Below are 19,417 nucleotides of genomic sequence, written 5' to 3' on the forward strand. Positions count from 1 at the left end.
TCACTGACCTCTGTCCTAGCCTGTCTGGGTCTCAGAAGCTTTTGAGGAAACCAAATGTACAGGCTTTGGACGGATGCCATTTGGAGGGCCCAGCCTTCTTGGGTTAAAAACTCTACAGGGATCTACATACAATTTTTCACCCCACTGGCAGAATAAAGCTGAGAAGTACCCATATTTATTAAAGAGGGGATCATGTTCACACCTCTTACCTGAGTAGCTTGGATGTTCACATTTCCTTCTCTTAAGAGCTTCCAGACGACAGCCATGTCTTCGTCGGTCTCTGCAGAAGCCAAGGGAGTGATCATCACGGCAGTGTAGCCGGCTTTGTTCTGATGGTCAACATTGCAGACACCTGCAGGGGGAGCAGTAGGCACTGGGATAGCTTCCGGGTTTGGGGGGGGGGGGGGGGGGCGCGGGCGGGGGCAGGAGTGAGCTTCTGCTTTAGCAGAGCACAGTTCAACAGGGCACTCCCTGCTAGTTAAAAGGCCATGGAGCAGAGCGATCTTTTCCCAGTGGTGGAGTCAGTGTTTACATTTTTAGCAGCCTTTAAAAGTGGCTAGTTTTCTTTACAAGTTTTCTAAAGCTACTCAGCAAGAAAGGTCCAACAAGGTAGTAGAGTCAGAGATGGCCAAGGGGTAAAATGACCAGGACTGTTTCCTAAAGCAGAGCACATGACATGATTCCCATTTTACAGATGAGGATACTGAAGGTCAGTGAAGCTTCATAAACTGCCCGAGTGACGATGAAATGAGAGCAGAGCTCAGGTAAGTCTGGCTCTCACCCACCGCTCACCTGGCCACCCATCACCTACAACTGTCATTTTAGGCTTTACTCTAGGTCTGTGTACAACTCTTAAGCTGGTGGCAGCGTTTTCATGTCTTTTCCAAAGGCCTAGTGATATGTTGGGCAGTGTACCAGGTGGCATGAAAAACGCCACAGGAAATCTTTCCAGGAATAAGCATCTTATTTGAAAAATCGGGGAGGGGGGAGGCCTCCATACACATTTGGGTTAAAGCAATTAAGAATATACATTTCAAAGTAGAATGAAAAATAGCACATTTTAAATATTTAAATACTTAAATAAAGTATTAGTTGAGAACTCAAAGGAAATATCTGCTTTGTAACCCTGAGGGTATGCGTTCATATCTCGCTGCACCAAAGGTGACATAGGTCATCAGCTTCTTACCTATTGTATAAATGATCCCACTTCTTTTTTCTGATTTATTTTATAATTTTTTTAAATGTTTATTTATTTTTGAGAGAAAGAGGGAGAGAGAGAGAGAGAGAAAATGAGAATGAGTGGGGGAGGGGCAGAGAGAGAGAGGGAGACACAGAATCTGAAGCAGGCTCCAGGCTCTGAGCTGTCAACACAGAGCCTGACGTGAGGCTTGAACTCACGAACTGTGAGATCATGACCTGAGCCTAAGTCAGACGCTTCACCGACTGAGCCATCCAGATGGCCCACAGTCCCACTTCCTAAGGGCAATACCATGTGGAAAACAAAATCTTTCCCATACTGTTGCTTATCCAAAAAAGCTATGTATCTCTTTTGGACAATAAAAAAACTATCTCTACAGATCAAGTCATTTAGTTTTTCTTAGCATTTCCTCTGTAGAATGGGGATAATAATAGAGCCTATGGGGTTACCATGAAATTTAATGAGTTAATATATCAAAAGAACTTAGAACAGTACCTAGCACATTGTAAACAGTCAGTAAGCACTTACTGTTTCACTAGTATAGTATTCTTATTTCTGTATCCTTGCTACTTGCTCATGAAGACTTAGCTATTCATTGTAACAGATATGGTTTATGAAAAAAATGCCAATTAGGGTGACTTATTTACAAGTTCTGTACTTGGGGTAAAAAAACAATATTTGTTTGACGTTCGCTCCACCCCACCTCAAACAATTTTTCAGAAATGTGCCATTGTGATGCCAGGATGCCAGTGGATACAAAAAAATCAGTCTGGTCCATTTATCATTAGTAAGCCCCTCTGACCACTGTCATGACCAGTGGGGCCATGAAAGCTGAATCTAACTCCACACATTGCCTCACAACTTTGCCTTGATAAAGATGGGAATATCTGCATTGCCTTGTTAATGACTTTTTTATTTTTACCTCTTGACTATCTTGTGTTTGCTTTTAAGAGGTGTAAACAGTCCTCAGGTTATAGTTCTCTTTACTCTCTTCAGGAACATTACTTGTAGCTCAGCAGAGTAAGGACTGACTCCTCCTCAGGGATTCAGAAAGGGGCTTCACCCAGGGCTTTCACAGCAAATTCTTCTGAGCAGCCCCTAGGGAGTAAAGCCAACCCTCTCTGGAGTCAACAAGAAAGACTCATGACTGAGCACGCTCCAGTTCAACAAGCTTTCTCCCCTGCAGCGGCGTTTTGGCAAAATAAAGGATGGATCACATGGGGTGCCTGGGTAGCTTAGTCGGTTAAGTGTCTGACTGCGGCTCAGGTCATGATCTCGCGGTCCGTGAGTTCGAGCCCCGCGTCGGGCTCTGTGCTGACGGCTCAGAGCCTGGAGCCTGCTTCGGATTCTGTGTCTCCCTCTCTCTCTGCCCCTCCCCTGCTAATGCTCATTCTCTCTCTCACACACTCTCTCGGAGTGTGACTGGTCTGTCCTCTTCAACAGCCCTTCTACATTGAGGGAAAGTAATGGTCCCTTCAGCCCGTTCTCCAGCAAATCTTCATTCTTTGTGCTTACAGCTATTTAGCTCTATCAGTATGTTAAACAGAAAGCTTCCAGATCACTTTAGGGTTGGTGAGAACTGAATGGATTCTCAGTCCACACCAGCAGAAGTGCACAACAACCAAAGTTTAGGGCGTCTGTTCTCTGGCCTGGCCCACGTGGAGAACTTCTAACAGGCTGCAAGTCTGAGCTACTTGAAGATGAGGGCTCTACATTTCCAGTCTTTGGATTCTTCACGCACAGGGGCATGTTCCGTTGACTTATGTGCCTTTCTCAGTTGAGCTACCCTTTTTGTGGTATCCATGAAGAACTGAAATCTAGTAAAATTGGCTCAATGTCGAGTTGGGACTTTATCTTCCTCTGATGATGTGGAAAGCGGAAAGAATTTCAGGCTGTCATTAGGTCCATCACCTATTCATTCCAGTAAAAAGTTTCAAGGCTTCTTAAGGGAACTTTGGAGTATTGGAATGATGAGAAGGAGCCAGTCATGAGAAGGGTTTTAGGGAAAAGGGTTCAGATAGAAAGCGAAAAGGAGGGAATGAGCATGGTGAGTTTGAGGCCATCTGATTGGAGTGGATGGAAAGAGAATGCATGGTGGTGGCTGAGGGAGCAAATGCAGGCAGGAGTCAGGCCTTCTTGGATTTCTGAAGGCCAGGCTGAGGAAGTTGCCTTTCACCTTAAGAGACATGGAAAGCCGTGAGAGGAATTTAAGGCAGGGTAGATAAGATCCAAGTTGGGGGAAAGCTGTTGGATCTAGAACTGAGACTCCCCGATGCCCACTTAAACTCCTCCTCTAGCCTCCTACATAAGATTTACAGATCTAGCATGTGCTCTAATTCCTGGATGCCAGGAATGGGAAGAACAAGTCAGTGGTATCAATTTTAAACCCCAGCAGCACACTTAGTCATTATGTGATCTTGGGATCACGCAAAAGCCTATTGATTTTTCTGAGCATCACTTGCATCACTTATAAAAAATCGGAGTAATCATCCCTATTGACAGGAGTTATGAGGATTAAGTGAGACCTCATTTGCCAGGGGCTTAGTAGAGGGCCTACTCTGCAGAGGATCATTTGGGGTGTTAAATCTCCTATAGATACTCTCCTAGATATCCCACATACAGCCTTCCTGAACTCCTAGATGACACGGGACCTGGACATGCCTTCAGTCAGCCCCATCACCCACCTGTCCACGCCATCACTCCCAGGCCACTTGATGTTGTCCCACACAGCAATGTGAGGGTAGTAATACCTACATCACAAGAGCGTTGTGAAGAATAAGTGACATAACAAAGGCACGGTGGTCTAGTCCACTTCCTAGAATACAGGAGGAACTCAGGACAGTGAAGCATCACCTCCCTGGAAGGAAGTGGCTACAAAAGTTGCCCTTCAAGGAGGGACCCGGGCTGTGCAGATGCACTTGTTTCTGACCTGTCTCCAGCAGCAGCTTCACCACAGAGAAGTTGGAGTGAGACACGCTATAGTGAAGAGCCGTGTTCCCGTTGCCATCTGCCATGTTCACAAGCAGCTTCAGGAAGTGTGGGGAGTGGGGCTGGACCCCACGGAGGTAGGCCGCCACCACAGCAGGGCTAGACGACTTCCGGCTGGAGATGCGGAACCACTCTTGACTGATGGTGTTCAAGCTCTGCCTCTGAAATACCAACAGATTCCAGTTCCAGGAGATTACCAGGCCTGGGGTGCTCCAGCTGGGGTGTTCCTTTCCACTAGGAAAAGTCAGCTTTGGATGCTTCACGGCTATCCCTTCAGCTCCCTGTAACTCCATGTGACTTATTCCTGGAGGGATCAGAGCTAGTGGGGTTGAGTTTGCACCTGTGTGATGAGCCCCCCATGTGAGGTAGAAAGAGGACTGGGAGAGCAAACAATAACTGGTGACAGTGTCCTAGGTGACAGTTTGAATCTACTGTAAGTTTAGCTTGCGTCCCTTGTATGCACGGGATAACCAAGGCCCCGTCTTTCATATAACCAGCCAATATTGACCTTAGCCCAGACTCTATCAGGACTTTTGTGTGTTTTCAATAGCCATAACTAGCAAGTCACAACATTTTACTAATGGGAAAAATGCATGCTGAAAGCTAAGATCAACAACATGGCCAATTTATGCTAGAAAATAAAACCCAAACAGCTGTGCTTGAATTATTTTTGGCTTTTAAGCTTTGCTAGAACCTTCAGAGAAAATGATTTAACAACCCATGGCAGGACCTCACTATCTGCAGTATTTAGCTCCTTTGGAACCATCGATGAGAATTCCAGACATAAATGACATCGATTCTCTGTGTTACATGACCTACATGTTTAAAATAGAACATGTTTAAGTTATTTATGTAAGGGGGAGGAGAAACCATGGGGATGTTGGCTTCACACTCATTCTGGAAAGGGACTGGAGTTGGAGTCACTTAAGCCAATGTAGCCAGGCTTAAGTCCTGGCTCAGTTATATGACCTTGGAAGTCATGTAGTCATTTTGAACCTTCCTGTCTCAACTACAAAATGTGGGTGAAAAGTCCCTAACCTGTCCCTGGCTCTACACAGTGAGGTCTTTGTACAACCTGCTTTGTCTCGAAGGTGGGGTTGGGGTCGGGGGTACTTTGAACCTAACGTGGGTGTGGTGTCAGGTTTGCACATCCTCCATCACTTTTCTTTTTCTGTTTCTTATTTACTTTATTTTTAAGTAAACTCTATGCCCAGTGTGGGGCTTGAACTCACGACCCCAAGATCAAGGGTTGCATGTTCTACCAACTGAGCCATCCAGGTTACCCTATGTCTTCTAGGCAGAAACAGTGGAATCTTTTGTGGCTGAAACATTTTTTATATATCAGAATATCTCCCTTTCCTGTGGAATCTTCAGGAGAATCTGGAGAAAGATCCTAATATTAAGGAACATACAGCTTAGTTCTGTAATTCATTCAGAACTACTTATTCTGTAATTCAGAATAAGTAACAGGAGTTTCGATCAACATCCATCCACATCACACACTGGTTTTTTAACAATCTGGGAACAGTTGTTTGCCAAATCAGCTGAGATAAAATAATCAAGATGGGTTGGGCTGAGTCAATCATTTTTTACTCCTAAGCCTCTTCTGCAAGGGAGAACAAAATGGGCTCTAAAATGCTTATGGGTTGGGGCGCCTGGGTGGCGCAGTCGGTTAAGCGTCCGACTTCAGCCAGGTCACGATCTCGTGGTCCGTGAGTTCGAGCCCCGCGTCGGGCTCTGGGCTGATGGCTCAGAGCCTGGAGCCTGTTTCCGATTCTGTGTCTCCCTCTCTCTCTGCCCCTCCCCCGTTCATGCTCTGTCTCTCTCTGTCCCAAAAATAAATAAACATTGAAAAAAAAAAAGATTTAAAAAAAAAAAACTTTAAAAAAATAAAATAAAATAAAATGCTTATGGGTTGTTACACACTGGGGCTTACCAGCTGGCTCTCATGACTTGGGAAAATGTGTCTGTGCCAGTATTTCTTGAGTAAAAGTAGAACCTAATGGTTATCTGTTTACACCTCTGTGGCCATTAAGGTGCCAACAGATATATTTTCTTGCTTTTGGTCTCTCAACCCATAGGTACACGTCAAGAAAAACAGTATAGACTACAGAATTAAGTACAAGGGCTTGAGGGTAATGAAACATGCTGCCCACCGCCCACCTTCATTTTATTAATGAGGTGAACTGACTTGTTCAAGATCTCACAGAGGTCCTGGGACTAGAATCCCGGTTCCCATTCCACACGCGCTTCACTCTGCCCACAGCTCTCTCCAATTGTGAGGTGATTTTGAGCCTAAGCCACACAGTTTTGTTTTGTTGATTGTTGTACACCTGACATTCAGGTGCAGCGCCTGGTAACCCTCGATAGTGCCTCTGAGCACCAGGCTGCTTCCTGGTGCAAATGCATCGGTTCCCCTCTCCCAGCATAACCCATCACCTAGGCAGCAGAGTTTGGGCAAATGAAGGTACCCGGAGGAAAGGGACTCCGTGCACACCCACACTGCCGCCTCAGGCGGGAGACCAAAGTCACCGAGCTGGAACTAACAGCTTAAACGGCAGGGACATCCTTCCATGACAATGAAAAATCACAGTACCAAGAGTTGGTCGGTGGTGGCCCCACTTTCTGGCAGATGTTGGCTCAATGCCCGGCATGCACTGAGGAATTCTTCTGAAGGCTTATATCTAAAGAGGAAAAAAAAAATACACACACACACACATATATATATATATATATATATATATATATATATATCTTCATATTAATAAAAAAGAAAGTAATCCCCTACCTTGACTTTCGCTTCTCAGCGGCTGAAACACCCACACTGAGCAACTTCCCAGGACAAGGGATATTACACTGAATACAGCCTCCCACAATGAGGCTTGGCTTCTGAACTCTTCTGAAGAGTGAGTCAAGCACATTGCCCCTTTAATCCTGCTGTTTTCAGGAGGAGGGAGTAGATCACCAAAGCATTCTGGGGGCCATGGGCCTAACTGCAATTCCTGACATGCTGGGAAAGGAAGGCCTGTCTTCCTGACTTTGGCTAAAACATTTTCTGCCTCAGAGACTTGAAAAACCCAAAGAACCCAATCCATACTAGCAAATTTTGTCAGGTTGTTCTTTCATGAAGGGTACCATCAATGCTAACAGAGTCAATAAAATGAAAATCAGTTAAGCTGGGATGCACTCAATGATGAGCACTCTTCCCGTGTTAGTATAAGGGCAGACAGACCATCCCGGGGTAGGACTTAATGGCATTGGTCACCAGGAAGCTCTACCCTCATCACATCTTTATAGTGCTGCCATGTTGGAGTAGCCCTGTGTACCCGCTTAGTAGTCAGATCCCACTCACTGCTCGTCACTACCCCTGGCTGGGTGTGGTAGTGATGATTATGGTACTTACTATCCTTATTTCCACTATTTCTTGAGAGCCTACTGTGTGGCGGGCACTGTGCTAGGCATTTTACATATTTTTTCTCATCCAGTCCTCAGGTCAAACCTATCAGGTGGCTGTTATCCACATTATTCCAAATGAGGAAACTGAGGCAACCACAGTTTAGGTGCCTTGTGTAAAGTGACCCTGTGGCAGACATAGGATTTGAATCCAAGTGTGTCCAACTCCAAAGGCAGTACTCTTTTCATCATGTGACATGACCTCACATCTCTTTCAAAGACGGGGTTATGTCAACATGGCCAACAGGAGAGGCAGAAAAGCATATGGGTAAGAATCAGAAAAGATCTGGGTCAGAATCCCTGCTCTGCTAGCTGCGTCACTTAACTTCTCTAAGCCTCTGTTTCCACATCTGTAAAGTTGGGATTATAATAATTTCTACCTTGCAGGATAATTAAAAGGATTATCTAAGATAGTACATGTAAAGTCCTTCGCATTTCTAGTGCTGGGGCCATGTTAGCTTTACACGTAGAGCTCTATGACAGGATATCCCATGAAGGCAGGAGTTAGGTCTGTGCCTAGCATAGATTAGAAACTCAGTAAATCTGGTGAACGGAGAGAAAGATGAACAGATGAACAAATAATGGAATAAAAGGGTGAAGAAATGCCCTTGCTCTTTCTCGGAGGATCAATGCTCCCATCCGTGCCCATCTGACTCACCTCTCAGCCTTGGGATGGGGGAGGTCTTCAGGAGGCCCACCGTCCTGGCCTGAGGTGCTGGTGCCCTCTGGGATGCCCTGCCCGGCCTTGCAGCCGGGGTGGGCCTCCTTGCCCCGCTTGTGTTCTGTGCCATCACATTTCTTCTCAGCCTCGCTGTCAGACAAGTCTTCCGGGGAGCTGTCCTCACCGCTGGTCTCCTCGCTTGAGGTGGTCTCATAGCTGGAGAACAAGACAAAGGTCACTCATTCTGTGCTTTCTACCCGGTGCCCAGGTCAACACATATAAGAACCAGGTGGGCTTCAGGTAATAATTCCCAGCTTGCTAAACCACATCTCCATTCTCTATACCTGCAGACCCGGTTGAGGGGACTCCCAGGAACCTTATGTCAGAGAAAGATGTGGTTAAGAGCTGTGGCTTTAACACCAGAGGCCATTTGGGGAGAAAAGATAATTAACTGAGCTCTTTGCAGTGAACATGTAAATAGCCCATACCCTAATTGGACAATGCATTTGGAGGATTCAGACAAGCAATCCAAGATTCTCACAGAAGCATTTTTTCAGGAATCCTAACATGTTGTCTAGAGAGGGGCCCAGATCTAGGCAAACATCCCCACTCCACCCTGGATCCTCTGAGTTGACTGACAAATCATCACGTCTCCAGGTGATTATGAGGCTTCCCTTTAGCTCCCCTGTTCTAGCCCAGCTGACCTCTGAAAGGAGGGACCCATCTGTATCTACTCCCAGCAGGGTTCCATGGGAAACCTGAACAGTCAGGGTACCTGAACCCAGCATCTGCCTTTCCTGGCTGCAGCCTGTTTTAGCTATTACTTGCAACAGCAAAAGCAAGGGCACGGGCCCCTTGACTTGTGGCCCCTCCTCCCCAGGAGTGATCCTTATATTCAATTATGTGCAACTCCACTGAGGTGACAGACCACAGACCATGAAGAGAAGTCCTGGAAGATTTATCGATCCTTCTGCCGATAGTCAACAGGAGACCCCGAAAGAGGATGCTGCAGTTAGGATGAAGATTTCGGGTGCTGGGGCCATTGGACAATGCCACAGAGACCAGGGGAGACCAGTGGCCACGGCTTCCACAGAACCCCCTCATGCCCTTTCTCTGAATGATGGCCCCTATGGAAGGCCCCTGTGCTCACTGGATTTGCAAACCCAGCCTGCTCCTTGGCGTGTTCACATTCTGTCTTGTTTAAACCAGATATTTCTTCTATTGTGCTTGGAACCACCTTTTACTTTTGTGATTAAGGGAGTAGGGGACATACTACATTTACCAAGCTGGTCTTGTCTTACAGTTGCTTCCATAAAGACTTCACCTGGATGTCAGTTCATTCAACAGAAATTTATTGAGCACCTACTATGTGTCACACACTGTTGTAAATGCTATACCAAAGTACCTGTCCTAATTGAGTTTATATTCTAATAGGAAAACAACAGAAAGTAAACGTGTAAACAGTATAATTACATAGTGATAAGAACAATGAGTAAGATAATAAAGGACCATGGGATTGAGTAATGGGAGGAGGGGCTACATTAATTAGAGCAGAAGTTTTTTCACCCTGGCTGTACATTATAATCACCTGAGGGGATATCAATTCCCAATATCTGTGCTGCACCCCAGACTAATTAAACTGGCGTTTTCAGGGAGGGGACTCAGACGTTGGTATTTTTAAGGCTCCCCCAGGGTTTCCAAGGTGCAGCCAAGGTTGAGAAACATTGGACTAAAGTGACAAATACTGAAGAATATCTGGGACAGGAGCACGTTAAGAGGTGGGGGAGATGGATGGAAGGACAGATAGCAAATGCAAGGGCCCCAGCATGGGCCCAACTTGGCACATTTTAGGGAAGAGAGACAGGAGCCAATGGCAGACACTGAGGCAAGCTCTAGCTGCAAGACTGACTTCCAGGTTTGGGCACAGGGCAGGCACTGTCAGGGGCATTTCAGAAGGGGAGAGAGAGAACCTGCTTTTAGACTTTGAGATTAGGCTGATTCTCCTTTCCTGTGCATGAGCTGGCAAAAGCTGAAAACGGCAGCGAAAGCTGACGTTAGTGGCCATGAGAACGGCGACCCTCCTATGACATCCCATTTCCTTATATCTGACGTTTTCCTTGCAGAACCTGCAACAGTGCCGTCACTCTTATTTGAACCTGGTGTCTTCCTTCTGATCTGACCTGAAGGAAGCAGGGGTTCCGACCCCTTTGGGGCCACCACCGGGGCCTGCCACTGGCTGGGTCATGTGCCCCTCCTTTAGGCCTACACTTCTTCCTCTACACATCTCAGCATATCAGCATTTTCTCTTTACTTCTTGTCTTCTCCCTGCCCTGTCCAAACTATGAGCTCAGGGCAGGGACCATGATTTATTTCACTTTTTTTATGACTGACACCTAATACATTTGTCAACATTTAATAAATGTTTGTTGGATGACTGGTCTAGAAAATACTCTGAATCCAGGGGCGTCTGAGTGGCTCAGTCCGTTAAGTGTCCGACTCTTGGATCTCACTGTTTTGTGAATTTGAGGTCTGAGTCGGGCTCTGTGCTGGCAGTTTGGAGCCTGCTTGGGATTCTCTCTCTCCCTTTCTCTTTGACCCTACCCCACTCATACTCTTTCTCAAAAAATAAAATAAAAAAAAAAAAGAAAGAAAATATTCTAAAGCCGATGATTTACTCTCTAGAATATATAAGGTTTGATTCATGTTCTGAGTCAATAGGCATTGGTTGCTTTTCTTCACGCTAAAAGATGTTGGATTGGTTTGCAGTAAGTTAGTTAAAAGGAAGAAAAAAACCTAAATGGATGAAATTTGAAGTTCAACAAACTAAGAGTTTGTCCTGGTTTCAGTGTTTCTTGTGCAGGTTAAATGTCTTCTGTAAAGGGCCCATGTGCTCCCCAAACTCCCAGAAGCCACCTGGAATCCTGGCCCCGGGGGGCACCAACACCGAGACATTAAAAGCACGGGATCCGACAGACCACCACAGCTGGCAAGGAGCCAAACACATGCAAACCCAAGATGGAGTTTTAAAGGGCTGTTAATTCCCTTGAAGAAAAATGAGAACCAGATGCTTCCCCCTAGGAAAAGAGAGCACTAAGGACAACAGCGGGATGGGAAGTGTGGAGGGGGCAGTCTGGGCTTCACGAGCGATGCTTACCCACCGTTAACCCCAACAAACTGAAGGTTCTTTTTGGTCCCATTACCTCCTGCACGGAAGCCATAGTCTTTCTTTTTCATTATGGACTTAAGGCTGGTCGACGGGGAGATCTCTAGGCAGACACAACATCACAGGTTAGAATGATCTTGGGGATGCCCCAGAATTCAGCGAAACCGGTACTCTTGCTTTGAGCGGATACACACTGAAGGTATGTGAGGGGGTAGAAAGGGACAGAGCACTAGATAATGTAAATCAAATATTGTGAAGGTCTTTGAGGAGGCCTGGCCTTCTGGTCAACACCAGCTGACCTGTCCCTGTCCACAAAGCCCTTCTGAGTGTGGATGGTGGAGTGGAATTAGTGGCACTCTTCCAGAAGAGCCATGTGGTGTGTGTGCCATTATCGTCCCTGTTTTATGGGAGGGAAATCTGAGGCTCAGACTTGCTCAGTGAATGGCAGAATGGTCCATTCACATGACCTCTGCTCCAACACCCACCTCTGCCGGAGGGCACCTCAGTGGTCTTTCCTGGCTCACAAGCCAGTTGACACCTGCGATGCAGGGCAGGTAGAGCAGACACGTGAACGAGAACGTGGCTTCTTTTGCTGTGCTCACAGTTATGGGAGGCATTTTCCAATGGGCAAGGCTGGAAATAGCACCGACATCAGGAAAAAGCAGCCAGTTTATGATCTGCGGCAGGAAGCAGACTTGCGGCCCCACTCGTTGAGCAAAGCAAAATATGGTTCCACTTTATGCAACAGAAAAGTGTGTGATCTCTTACAAGAGGAAGTGTGCTCAGCCAAAGGGTCAACTTCCACATGTATCGTTCAATCTCTCTCTTACACACACACACACACACACACACACACACACACACACACACACACAAAGTATTCAGTGAAATATTTCCGATCTCAACATCATGCTCCTCCAAAACCAGACTAGAGAAAACCTCTACTGTGCAAGAACCAGAGAGGACCACAGGAATGCAAGAGCCCAGGAAACAGCGAAGGCAGGCTGAGGTTTAGAGTACACACAGCCAGGGCCATTCTTGCCCTAGACATTGCCTTTGCGCCATGCAAATGAGGAACAGGCACCCCTCTGGCTGGACACAGTGCTGCAGACTTGGCGAGTGAGTGTGGGCTGAATTTCTGCTCCCGTTTAACTTCCCTGGCCGGCATCTTTGTGCCCTGTGCTATCTGCACAGCTGTACAGGCCTGCACAGCCTGCAGTCAGGCCCAACCTTAGAGCAAGGACAAGAGTAGGGGCACAGAGCCTCCACTGTTACATAGATGGGTTTTTATTCCACTGGGTTCCCCGAGCTGCTTAAACCTTTTAAAAATACATATATATGCACGCAATTAAAATCCTTTTTCCCTTTGACTCGCCAGGTAGAGGAGAAATGGTTCCCTGTGTTGGGGACCAGTATTTACCCATCAGCGGAGAGGAGGCAGGGGCCGGGGGCTCCTTCTGGGGTGGAGCGTGGGCCAAGTAGGCAGACAGCAGCAGGTTGAGGGAGCTGAGTAGCTGGCTCTGGATGCTGCTGAGCTTGGAGGCAGGCTGCTTGATGGCACTGGCCAGCTCCGGGTACCCGTGCTCCAGGCAGCTCCATTGCTCCTGCAGGAGTTCCTGGATCTTCTTAACATATTGCCCAATAGTGGCATCTGTTGGTGAACTTGATGGCCTCCCTGGGCGCTCCTTCCCTGGCAGCTCTGAACTGGCCTCCTCCCTCCCTGCCGGAGGAGTCTTTCTATCACTGCTCCATGGAGAGCCTCCTGGTCCCTTGCCCAGACCCTTGGTTCCCACCTGAGGGTCCCCCTCAAGCTCAGAGCCTGTTTCTTCGATCCTCAGCTCAGTGGAGAGGCAGCTATGTAAAGAGGGCGTGAGGACCATCTCGGGTCCTTGTGGCAGTGAGAGCTGAGATGGTGGCATGAATTCTGCTGGGCTCCAATCCCCCGGTTTGTGGCTGTCCTGCCCCCATAAGAGCCCATTCTCCTCTCCTCCAGCCCTCCAGCTTTCAGATTCTGTGCTGCCCAGAAGGTTGACCTCAATGCTCTTGTCACACAACTCCCTGGTCAAGAGTCCATGGAGGGGGTCAGTGTTGACCACGGCGTCAGTCTGGCCCTGAGCATCTTTGGCGTTCTCATGGCTAAGCTTATCTGCCAGTTGAGCTACCGTGCACTCTAGTTCTTGAATCCTCTGCCCTCTAGCCTTGATTTCCTCCTCCTGCTGCTGGAGGGCAGCTCTGACCTGGGCCAGTTCCTCAGTTCTTCCAGATAGCTCACCCTCAAGGGCAGACAGCTGTTGCTTCAGGCTGGAGATGCTGACGGGATCCATCGTGGGGAGGCCCAGGCTTTCCTCCGTGACCCGGACGCCAATGCTTCTCACGTCTATCTCCACAGGTGGTGGGGGTGGGATCTCGCTGATGTTGAGCTCTATTTCTTCTAGGGGGAACTCGTTCTCAGGGATGGGTGATGGCAGAGGTGGGGGACTTGGTGTTGGGGAGCCAGGGGTGACCACTACCTCTGCTTCTGGGGTTTTGTGTTCATCTTCTTCATCCTCGAGAACTATCAGTGCATCCTGGGATGAGAAGGGAGGACTTGGGAAAGAGAGGTGATTTGGAGCCTCCTCATCATCTGCATCCTCTGGAGGCTCAGCGCCTTCCTGGACCAGCTCTGGAATCCCTGGCACCAGGTCCCCAAACTCTCTGACTTTGGGTTGAGTTGTTGCTCGTGGGGTGGAGTTTTGAAAGCCCGCAAATCCATCTGCAGGGCCAAAGGTGCCATCACAGACATTGCCTTCACCCTGAAGGGGAGGGAGGGCAGGAGGTGTGGGGGGACCTGAGTTTAGGCTTGGGTCCTCAGAGGCCCTGTTTTGCAGCAGTGTGGCTGGCATGCTGGATGCCCTCAAGAGCTGGGGCCGTCCACTCCCGGAGGCCAGCTCAGCCTCCCTGGGGGCTGCAGCCTCCAAATGTCTGGCTGTCTCCGCCAGCAGGGCCTTCCTGTGGTAGCTCACGTCACTCCCGCTGGTGGAGGCTTGCACATGTTCACCAGGTGGCAACGACTGGGCTCGCTCCTCTGTCCCCAGCGGCACCTTCCTTGGCACCACTGGGGACCAGTTTTGGTGGGGAAGAGCAGCATGGGGGCGAGCCCTGCTGTCAGGAAGGCTGAAGTTTCGGGGCAAAGTGCTAAACTTGGCCTGCTTGGCCCTTCTGTGGATAGGAATCCTTTTGATGGTGTTTCCCTTCTCAATGTCATCCACGTACTTGAGGAAGTCCAGGTCTAAATGAAAGCCATATGGGGTCTCCACAGAGTAGGGGTGGCTCTTTGGAGGGTCTTTCTCTTCCTCTCCCTGAGAGGACTGGTCTTTGGCTGGGAGACATGTAAAAAAGAAGCACAATGTTAATAAGAATTGCAGGGTGGTGAAGCCGAATATGTGTGATTTAGACTTAAGGCTCTCACATGAGACGTCTCCTAAATGTCCCAGCCTCTAAATTAAAGCTGAGATTCTCACAGTCTTCCGGCCATGCTGAGAGTCCAGGTTATTAAATCAGTGTGTACTTAGCCAATGTCTGCAAGGAAATAGGTAGAGGAAATAGTTTCCAATTTGCAGTATTCATCTCAGTTACTGCTGTGGAATCTGCCCACAGACCAGCAAAATAAAATAGTCTCATACTGTTTTTCTGGTTCTGAGTCATGGTAACTGCTGAACTGAAGTGGCCAGGAATTTGACGGATCAGGGTACTAATTGGAAATTATGAATACTGAAGGTTTTGAAGGATAAAATATACAACTGCCTCAACATTAAGAAAGAACCTTGCATTATTCAAATAGATACTAGTAAAGCTTGCCGAAGCCAGAGATATCAAGGAGTTATGTCTTCTGTATTATTTAAGCTACCTCATATGTGTCAGCCTTCAGATACAGGAGGATCAGAGAGAATTGGAACATGTAGTCATGCACAGCTCCTGCTCTTTTCCACCTGAAAACTGTTTAGTGCTTTACAAACATGAGTAAAAGTGCTTCACTTTCAAAAGCTCATGTCAGGTGAGGAAATACCATATTCTTCATAGACTGGATAAAAGCTAGTAAGGAAAAAGGGCCATGTCAAAAGGAACATTGGTGTACATCCTCTGAGAGGGGTGGGACTCATGACTTTTCAGGGCAGCCCAGACTATCAGGGGACATTGTGATGACAAAGTTCATCACACCAAGGCACCATTGATTTTCTTGACTCCAGCAGTGAATGCTGAGAACAAGTCAGTCCTTCAACTATTTGCATCCATAAGGACTTCTTCAGGTTAAATCGTCTGTTCTCATGTAACACCCCTAACATTCTGCTAAACATGCTCCAAAATTGCTTAGCTCAGGAGAGAACATTAATGGACAGCACAGAGATCAAGAATGCAGGTTCAAAAGCCTGGTCTGTATTTTGACCCTTAGGGAAATGACTTAGCCTCTCTATGTCTCATCATCTATAAAATGATGAGATTTTTGTGAGATTATTGTGAGAACGGAATCATTAATATTTATAAAGTGCTTCACATGATAATAAACACTCAACACATGCTCAATATTGTAGTTATTATCTTTGTGGAAACACAAAACATAGAAAACCGATGCCTCATAATGGAAGTGGATTTGCCTGGGTGCACAGAAGGGGACAAACTTAGGGGCGCCTGGGTGGCTCAGTTGGTTAAGCATCTGACTTCAGCTCAGGTCATGATCTTGCAGTCTGTGAGTTCGAGCCCTGCGTTGGCCTTTGTGCTGGCAGCTTAGAGCCTGGAGCCTGCTTCGGATTCTGTGTCTCCTTCTTGTCTCTGCCCCTCCCCCGCACATGCTCAGTCTGTCTCTTGCTCACAAAAAATAAATAAACATTAATTTTTTTTTAATTATAAAAGCAAATAAACTTTTAAAAAGTACTTTTCTTAGGCTTGGAGGTTAATTCTGCCTTGGTAGGAAAGGGATGACTTCACAAAAGTGACCTAAGACTGACATAAAATGAACAAACAGGAATTTACCAGGAGAACAAGAGGGTGAAAGACATTGTAGCTGTTTATCTCCAAGATGGCCACCATCACTTCCCACCCTCCATACAGGCAAGGGAATCCCACACGAGAGGCAGAGTCTGTTTCTCCACCCCTTTGAATCTGAGCTGGCCTGTGACGGCTTTGACCAAAATAATATGGTAGAAATGATGCTGAGGGAATTCCAAGGTTAAAGCCTGGAGTTCCACCTGGGTCTGTTAGAATGCACACTCAGTGGAAAGGCAGATGCCACATATGAAGTCCATCTTCCCTGAGACTGCCATACTGTGCGGAAGCCCTAACAGCCCCACACGGAAGAGATGGGGAAAGAGGGGGAGACGTGCTTAGCCAGCCCAAGCTGTTCTAGCCATGCTAGCCCAGGTGCCAGGCATGAGTAAAAGAGCCCTCAGATGACTCCAGTCTCAGCCATCATCTGACTTCAGTGACAGTGAGGCACTCTGAGTGAGGACCACTCAGCTAAGCTGTGTTAATAATACATTCTTGTTTTACGCCACTAAGTTTTGGGGTGTTTGTTACGCAGCAATAAATAGCACAGATTCTAGATACACATCGGAGAATGTGCAAAGGCATGGAGGTGTGAAATGTCATAGTGTTCTGGGGTTCTGTAAATATAGTTGATGTGGCTGGAGCTCCAAGTGAGGTAGAGAAGAGTAGAAAGAGACAAGTGGAAAAGTCAGCAAGAACCAGATCTTGGAGCAGTTCACATGCACACCAACAAGCCTTGACTTCACTCTGCAGGTAATCAACTGTGGCTTCTCAGAGTATCTTCACAGAGGACTGCAAAAAGGACAAACCAAATGCCTCAAGACCATTTGGGAGCCTGCTGACATGGTCAAGGTAAGAGAAGCTAAAGGCTGACATGGTCAAGGTAAGAGAAAGGAATGAAGGGAAAGGGACAAGTTAAAGAAAAAGGGTGCAGTTGATGGTGCTACCTGGGGTAGCTTCTGGGGGGCTGCCTTCTCCCCACATGTGATGACATATTGGGCCTGAGTTCTTCCCACTTGCTCGTCTGATCTCTCCTTTTGGCCAGTGTCACATGCTTTTCAGGTGGCCCTCTGTGTTTAGAGAAGTACAGTTACCTCCAAAGAACTAAATGAAATCAACTAGACACGCAAAGGTTCATGGTGTGCACACTGACACAATCAAGCCTAGTAGGCTCAGTAAAGCCATAGGCTTTACACAGTTACGTCACAACCATAGCAAGGAACAAAAGGAGGCACTGGTGCTCACCCACAGGATGGTCTTCGTTGGCTTCTACCATTTCTGTGGCAGGGACCTGAACTTCAGGTAATGAGGAGTAAATACGTCTCAACCCCTGCCCCCCCCCCATACCAAATAAGTTCCCATTCACCCACACAATGTTTTACCAACCTGCTTTCCCAAAGAGGCACACTCGTAGTTTCAGTAACTGAGAGCTATTGCTTTTCTGTTAGTTTTCCAGGCTACACTTGGCTGTACTCTTAAGCCTACTGGTCGGCCCTGCAGCCTCCTGGATTACAGGGACAGACCAAATCAGAGAGGAGGTATTTGTCTAAAGTTAAGTAGAGAGCAGATTTATGACCCAGAAGGCAAGGAACTCTCCTAAAGGAGAGGCTGCATTATTTATCTGCTTATTGCCTCAATTCAATTGAGGCTGATTTACCCAGTGGCCTCTGGGAGCAGGTCCAGAGCACAAATACAATAATAGCATCAAATAAGAAACAGCAGATTCGAAGGCAAAATCTTCCACAAGGGAGATGGAAGGAAACCAAAGGAGTCTGGAGACTGAGCAGCCATCCAGGATGATAGATTTAATAGGTGCTTTCCTAAACTAGCCCTATGGGTTATCTCTCTCTCTCTCTCTCTCTCTCTCTCTCTCTCTCTCTCACACACACACACACACACACACACACACACACACACACACACACACCTGCTCTACCTGCCACCCACCACTGTGTTCCTTCTCCTTCTCCCAATGTAATAGGAATGCTGGACCTTGTATGAGGGAGTTGATCCAATATGCCAGCAGACCTGTGCTCACATTTGGCCCTGCTCTTCTTAATTCTACCTGGTGACAGGTGTGCAGGACCTCAGAATTCCAGGCATTGAGCCAGGGCAAGAATTAATTAAGAGGACCGTCTCTGCTCAAAATGAGCTTCAGATCGGATAAATGAACACATAGCCAAACTGGCTGGATTTGAATCCTGGCTCTGTCATTTCCTACTTCTGGGAACATTACTTAATTATTTAATTTCCTGATGACTCAGTTTCTCCATTTGTAACGTGGTGATAATAATACCTAACTGACAGAGTCATTGCGGTTGTTAGCATGAATGCCATAGAAAGAACACAGCGCAGGGACTTGAGAAAGGCAAGATAGGCTGGTGCTGAGTGAGGCAGGGGAGGATCTGCTGAAGGTGTGCTCATTCCTTGGAATATTTAGCTTTGTGTTAGAATGACAGCCTCAAGAGTCCAAGAAGATAATTCTGGGGAAACTGGGAAAAGGAGTCAGGGGAGAAGAAAAAAGTAAGTTATATAGGCTCAGAGCTACCTAGGATTCCCTACAGAGTCTGAAAGCATGCCAGATCACTAGACCCTTGGAAATGACCCGCAAACAGTTGTGAGCCTAAGACACACACAGATGCAAGAAAGGGGATCGGAAGGGGACTAGGGAAGGAGGGAGATGCCACAGTGGTTATCTTGAGGAACACAGTGAAGTGCAGCAGGTGAGCTCACCAATCAGAGATATTTAACGTTTATTTATTTTTGGGGGACAGAGAGAGACAGAGCATGAACGGGGGAGGGGCAGAGAGAGAGGGAGACACAGAATCAGAAACAGGCTCCAGGCTCTGAGCCATCAGCCCAGAGCCCGACGCGGGGCTCGAACTCACGGACCGCGAGATCGTGACCTGGCTGAAGTCGGACGCTTAACCGACTG

The 19,417-nt window shown here is 47.3% G+C and overlaps 1 protein-coding gene across 7 annotated transcripts in view; it reads right to left on the reverse strand.

Annotated features, from left to right (window-relative positions):
- KANK4 (KN motif and ankyrin repeat domains 4) overlaps positions 1 to 19,417 on the reverse strand; it is a 73,247-nt gene that overhangs the window by 9,638 nt on the left and 44,192 nt on the right. For 5 of the 7 annotated variants that reach the window (XM_040470446.1, XM_040470444.1, XM_040470443.1 and 2 more), the window contains 6 exons: positions 12,884 to 14,821; positions 11,455 to 11,566; positions 8,298 to 8,516; positions 6,783 to 6,870; positions 4,128 to 4,347; positions 210 to 352 (listed from right to left, as the gene is read on the reverse strand). In XM_040470446.1, coding sequence (XP_040326380.1) covers positions 210 to 352; positions 4,128 to 4,347; positions 6,783 to 6,870; positions 8,298 to 8,516; positions 11,455 to 11,566; positions 12,884 to 14,821 — 2,720 coding nt within the window. The remainder of the gene's footprint in view (positions 1 to 209; positions 353 to 4,127; positions 4,348 to 6,782; positions 6,871 to 8,297; positions 8,517 to 11,454; positions 11,567 to 12,883; positions 14,822 to 19,417) is intronic. The other 2 variants (XM_040470449.1, XM_040470448.1) reach the window with 2 other exon arrangements.

Source organism: Herpailurus yagouaroundi, unplaced genomic scaffold (assembly GCF_014898765.1).
Source record: "Herpailurus yagouaroundi ecotype Mexico unplaced genomic scaffold, PumYag 77, whole genome shotgun sequence".
NCBI lineage: Eukaryota > Metazoa > Chordata > Mammalia > Carnivora > Felidae > Herpailurus > Herpailurus yagouaroundi.